Source organism: Euprymna scolopes, chromosome 1 (genome assembly GCF_053919585.1).
Source record: "Euprymna scolopes isolate OS-2025 chromosome 1, ASM5391958v1, whole genome shotgun sequence".
In the NCBI taxonomy this organism is placed as follows: Eukaryota; Metazoa; Mollusca; class Cephalopoda; order Sepiida; family Sepiolidae; genus Euprymna; species Euprymna scolopes.
In genome coordinates this window covers 147,881,328-147,887,802 of record NC_136482.1, presented here as the reverse complement: position 1 = coordinate 147,887,802, position 6,475 = coordinate 147,881,328, and the positions used below count along the sequence as shown (strand labels likewise).

The following is a 6,475-nucleotide window of genomic DNA, read 5'->3' as shown; positions in this document are numbered from 1 at the left end:
GGTAGTAACAACAAAATTAATTCATTGCTAGCACTTGTGTGCAAAATCCAGCTCACCATCCAACAGAAGACACTGATCACAGTACAACTGAGACAGGCTCGAAGGTGCAGTAAACTGCAAGCTAAATGCACCCAACAAAATAGACACTGACAGAGGGAACATGTGACCGAGAAAGAGGTGGCGGTGGGGCGAACAACAGGCCCGTCAAATTCCATTAGGCACACGCCGGCCGAGATTGGGGGTCCGCCCTTTCTACTCAATTGCCAACAGAAGAAAACAGCCCCCTTTTTTGGGTATAGGCCGCCTGGTGAAGATTTGAGTGACAGCGGTTCCGGCATCCTGATTGGCTAAAGGGCCAAATCAGAGAAAAAAAAGAAGACGATCAGGAGAAGGCATAGTTCACGCCCCCACAATATAAGCAGCGAGTTTTGAGCGCAAGAAGACAAAGAGAGATTTGCTCCCCTGGGTCCGAACGAGCGAAAAAAAAAACGACTGCCTCATCGATTGACCCTGTCACGTAGTTATTTAGTTTTTATCAGAAAAAAAAAAAAAAGAACATTGCAGTTAACAAATGGCCAGTCCCTAACTTATTAGCGAATTATGTAACATACGATTGTAACCTTTATGAATAACAAGGAATTTTGCACAAGAAAAAACAAATATCGACTTGTCTTTTTAATTTGTTTTGCATGATTTCAGAAGCGCTCGACGAGTCTATTTCAGGTTACTGGCCGCTGACATTCTCATCAAGGAGACACGGAGACCAACAATCGGGGAACATTCCATCACTAGACGACACGCAGGTGACGTAAGTGTCACATTTCTGGTGCCGCAGACACAGGAAAACACGTCAAAAAAAAAAAAGAAAGAAAAAGAAAAAAAGAAAGAAAAAGGAAAAAAGAAAAAAAAAGCAATGTGCGACCGAATAACCATGGGCATAATTCTTTCTTCCGTGTCTTCGGAATACGCGAGACCACTGGAAAAAAAAAAGTTAAAATAAACGCAAGGAAACCAACGAACAAAGCAAGAAGGGAGAAAAAGAGAGGAAGTCAAAACTGAAGAAAAAAAGAAAAAGTGAAAGAGAAAGTAAATTCGAAACTAAATATCTTGAAAAAAAAAAGAAGGAAAAGAAACGCCACGAGTGAAACCAGACGACAAACTCTAGTCAACTGACTATACAGTTTGGACAGCTCGTTAGCCATCCGCCAGTTGCAGAAGAAAACAGATGCAGCAGACCGGGTAAGTCGTCTTTTTTGCTGGTTCCCTCTTTTGTATACTTTGCTCGGTTTCAGCGGCTGTGTGTTTTGTGTTGGGTGCTGTTCAACCTTGTAGGGGGTGAAGAGTAGCCGTGTTATTGGGTGGAAAAAAAAATATATATATTATGCATTCTCAGGAGGGATTCAGGGCGGGTCAATCGATGGGGGAGGGGTCAGAGCAGACTGTTGAGCTGCAGATGACCATGGAGCGGCCACTGTGGGGGGTTAGCATACCCGCATATGGGGGAGACCCGAGGAGAGTCAAGGAGTGGTTGGCGATCATAGAAAAGAAAAGATTAGTCTATGGTTTGACAGAGAGGGAAATGGTTCTGCTGGCCTGCGATGGGGCGGCCTCGGAATATATATCCAAATGCTTGGAAAGTAACCCAAGCATAGCCTGGTCTGATTTTCGCGATCAGGTGAAGAGGAAATTCGCCGGCGAAAAGACCACGGTGTAGGCGGTGCGCGACCTGTCTCGAATAGACGGGGAAGACATGGATGGACTGGTCGACCGCATGCAGGAACTGGCGGTCCTGGCATATCCAGTGACCGAACACCGCGATATGCCCACAACCCAAGCAATGCTAGTTGACACGATGGTGGATGCATTGCAGGACGAAGCGACCAAGATAGAGGTGCGAAAGAGTGGCCCGCACACGCTAGAGGAAGCACGCAAAATAGCTAAGAACTATGCGTGGTTGCAGAAAAAAAATAATGGGGGAGAAGTCGTGAAATAGGAGCGGGGAACTGGGGAACAGAATGAGATATGGGTCCGGAGGATTCGCCCGGGGCCGGCCTGGATTTGTGTACTGGACCTGTGGGGGCGAGGGCCACAGATCGAGAGAGTGTCCCACCGGTCTCAGGAGATCATCCCGCCTGGCCGGTCCCGCCTGCACCCGTTGTGGACAATCTGGGCACGACGCTCAATGGTGTGATGTGGGGGGAAACCGGGGGTGGGGATCGAGAACACCAGACCGGGTTGCCCCACCTAAGACCTCCCCAGGGGCAGTAAGGAGCAGGGTGGCCCCCATAAAATCTAAACCCCTCACAGGTTGGACATGCAACAAGGATGACCACCTCGCCACCAACTGCCAGTTCTGGGAGAGCCGCCTGGGTGGGAGGACCAGTCACAGGGAGGACTGCTCCCACCCGAGGGGCGGTCACGCCTGAGAGGAGAACTCTGGGATGTATAGATGGAGTCCAGACTGTCCCATGCCTCAAGAGAGGCGCTGCGGTGCAGGGGAGAGCGGGGGGGGGGGACGAGACCAGGAGGGGACTGCTGCTGCCAGCCCCAATGTCCACGGTGGGACAACACTGGGAGGAAGCCCCAGAGCAGGAGGGGAAGAAGGTGCAGGTGCTGTCCCTGCTTACGGAAGAGAAGGAATTTACTTGTAGCGTGGTGGTAGGGACCACCCGGGTAGAGGCGCTAGTCGACACCGGGGCATCGATCTCGTTGATAGACGCGGGAGTCTATCATGCGGTCGCGGGAGGGAGAAAATTATACCCGTCGGACCTAGAGGTCAGTCAGGCACGGTAGCCAGATGTCGGTGATGGGGAAGGTATGGCTGCCGGTGCAAACAGCGAAACACAGGGGGAGATTTCCCTTCTATGTGGTATCCGGACTGTGTAACGAGATGATTCTGGGTGGAGACTGGCTTAGGGCGAGGGGAGCTACACTGAGTTTCAGCCCGGCCACCTTGACGGTGGGAGGGGTGGAGGTCCCACTGGGGGGCACGGAATACGTTCCTCTCCCCGTGAAGGCCGAGCGAGACGTGAGTCTTCCCCCACGGACAGTCATGTCCTGTCGGGGCAAGGTGGATGGCACGGATGGACTGGAAGGAAGGGCGTTTCAGATAGACCCGATCGAGAAGTATACAGACAACGAGAAGGGAGTGACTCTGAGCGAGGGCGTGGTTCAGAGATGCGAGACGGTCCCAGTACTGGTGGCAAACACCACGAATACAACCGTGACCATCGGGAAGGGAGAAAAGTTAGCCTACGCCCCCCCCCCTCTGAGGCAGGTGGAGAAGGTACGGGTGGAAGCGGCGGCCAATACAAACAGATGGCCCAAGTACACCACGCTACGAGAAGAAGACATTGTAGTACCGGATAGATATAGGTACGAAATCAGGCAGTTACTGAGAGACAACAGGGATGTGATAGCCATGACAGATAAGGAGCTGGGACAGACCCAGACCATAGAGATGGGGATAGACACAGGTGGACACCCGCCCATTAAACTAAGGCCTTATAGAACACCGCTTCATAAGAGAAAACTTGTGGAAGAAGCGGTAAATGAAATGCTGGAAACAGGAGTTATAGAGAGGTCGGGCTCTCCCTGGAGTTTCCCGATAGTAGTGGTTGAGAAAAAGGATGGGGAGGGGGGCACCGATTCTGTGTAGATTCTGGCGGCTAAATGCCCCCTTCCCCTGATTGATGATATCTTGGCTTTGCTAGGGAGATCCATGTGCTTCTCCACCCTGGACTTGAGGTCGGGTTATTGGCAGGTGAGCCTGAAGAAGAGGGATTGGGAGAAGGCCGCCTTTGCTTGTCATGCCGGGCTATTTCATTTTAGAGTGATGCCTTTTGGGTTGGCTAATGCTCCTGGGGTGTTTACTCAGTTGATGTCCATTGTGCTGGGGGGCATGGAGGACTTCGCCATGGCCTACCTAGACGACATCCTTATATTTTTAAGGAACCCGGAGGAGCACTATGTCCATCTGCGGCAGGTCCGAGGATTTATCGGGGTGATGGGTTATTATAGGCGCTTTGTGCCGGCCTTCAGTCGACTCGCCGGACCATTAGTTACTCTGACAAAGAAATATGCCCGATTTAAGTGGACAGAGGACTGTCAGTGGGCCTTCGACGCCCTTAAGGACCAACTGACCGCTGTGCCGTTGTTAGCGTACCCAGACCTAAACAAATCGATGATATTGTACACCGATGCTAGTGATCGGTGCATCGGAGCAGTACTGACACAGCCGTGCCCGGCGAAGGACGGCCCGGTGCCGGGCATTCCAGAAGAGGTACCCATCTATTTCCTCTCACATCGGCTCTCGGAGACACAACAAAGATGGTCAATCATTGAGAAGGAAGCCTTTACGATAATATACGCGGTACAAAAGTTGGACTACTACCTGAGTGGAGCAGTATTTACGATTAAAACCGATCACAAACCACTCAAGCACCTACTGGAGGCCGAGTGGACCCACAAGAAGATACAGCAGTGGGCCCTGAAGCTCAGTGACTATAACTGTAGAATAGAATACCTGGCCGGTAGAGATACCACCTGTGCTGATCTGTTGTCAAGGATTCCGGACCAGCTGGAGGGTGAATCAGTCCGGTTAGATCCGGGGGGTGGATGACAAAGCCTACCGGATCAACGTGATCAATTCCCACCGCCTTGGGATAGCAAGGAGGAGGTCAGAGCTCTCAGTGGAGGGACATCGTGAGACAGAAGCAGGAAGATGAAGAGATAGCCGCCCTGAGGGCCAGGGTTGAGGCGGGAGCAGCCCCCAAGTTTGTCATACAGGGGGGGGGGGGCGTGTTACCTCTCCAGGAGAAACGATCAGGTCAGCCCAAAGTTGTTTGTGCCCGAGTGCCTGAGAGTCGATGTGTTGAGTCACTGACACGAGAAGATCGGGCACATGGGAGTAGAAAAAACTTACGAACTGATCTACCGGAATTATTATTGGCCGAACCTATACCGCGAAGTGGTCAGCCTGGTGGAGAGGTGCATGACGTGCCAGCTGCAGGGTCGGTTCCGCTGAGGGAGACTGATGTTCCCACCTATCCATTGCAAAAGATTAGTATGGACATATCGGGGCCGTATGGAGAAACGGCCCAGGGCAATCAGTATATACTCAGTTTCAGTTTCCAACTGGCCGGAAGCCTTTGCCATACCTGACAAACGGGCACAGACAGTGTCGAACATAATATTACGGGAAATATTTCCGCGGTATGGAGCCCCCGAGCAGCTGGTCACCGACAATGGGCCGGAAAATGTGAACAAAACCATGGCTGAAATGTTGGCCAGTCTGAACATCCGCCACGTGCTTACCTCGGTATATCACCCCCAGAGCAACGCCTAGGTCGAAAGATTTCACAAAACTCTGGCCGATGTACTGGCCAGGGTGGTGGAGGATGACAGGGGGAACTGGGATCTCTAACTAACCCAGGCCTTGGCGACCATGAGGTTCGCAGAGAACGAGACCACCAAGCACGCCCCTTATTATCTGCTGTTTGGTAGGGATGTTGTTCTCCCCATCGACAATCTATTGAGGCCGCGTCGGAAATACATGAGAGAGGACCATCACAAGCTGATCTTTGAAATGCAACACAAAATATTCATCGACATCAGGAGGCGTATAAAACGAACCCAGAAAAAGAGAAATGCACGAATAAATCGAAATAGAAGAGAGGTGGATCTACAGGTGGGGGACCCGGTCTACTACCGACTTCATCTGAGAGATGGTAAGCTGGACCAGAGGTGGGCTCCCTTCTACCGAATTGTACAACAAACCAGCCCGGTGTCCATCTGTGATCTGGGACCAGGTCGGGGGCAAGGTAAAGCGAGTGCATGCCAACGATCTGAAGCCAGCCGAGCTCGAGAGCAGAGGGAGGTCAGAGGTGATGGGCCCACTGAGAGGAACAAGAAGGGCGACCCTGGCTGCACCGGAGGACACGGTGACAGGCAGCGAGTCCGAAGGGGAAGTGGGTGGGCCTCGGCCATGTTCTCCGGACCTTGGGGGGGAGGGCGACGCGGAGCATTGGGCCCCCCTAAAATGAGAAGGCCCGGGGAGCACTCTGTCGTGGAATTCGACAGCGAGTTGGGCGAGTGGGATGAGGAGGACCTTATACCCCTCTCCCTTATTATTGCACGACACTTCCATCTTACACCTGTTGACCAAAGACAAAGACCAAAGAGGGAACACACCTACCCACACTCACCTACCAAACAAGAGACTTTTTTTGTGTTTTTTTTTCGTTGCTTTTTTTCTCCTTTCCTTCCACTTGTTTTGTTTTGTTTTTGTTTTTTTGTTGGTTTCTTACTACCAAACCGAACATTTAAATTCCTAGAGACTTTATTACTTTTCTTTTGGCATGCGATTAATATGTTCTAGAAAGAGGGGCTGGCCCACGATTTACGATTTTTTTTTCTCTCTCATTAAGACGGTCAGTGCAGTTGGCCATCCAGCCATCTGAGGAACAATTCACCT

At 51.4% G+C, this 6,475-nt stretch overlaps 1 protein-coding gene across 1 annotated transcript; it reads left to right on the top strand.

Moving 5' to 3' along the window:
- The first annotated feature begins 2,797 nt into the window (after window positions 1-2,797).
- LOC145281973 (uncharacterized) lies at window positions 2,798-3,658 on the top strand. The gene has a single exon (XM_080132228.1). The coding sequence runs from the start codon at window positions 2,798-2,800 to the stop codon at window positions 3,656-3,658; it is 861 nt and encodes a 286-aa protein (XP_079988354.1).
- Window positions 3,659-6,475: the final 2,817 nt, after the last annotated feature.

Bases quoted from the DNA above. Each gene is read 5' to 3' on its own strand.
- LOC145281973 (XM_080132228.1), top strand. From the start codon at position 2,798: ATGTCGGTGATGGGGAAGGTATGGCTGCCGGTGCAAACAGCGAAACAC.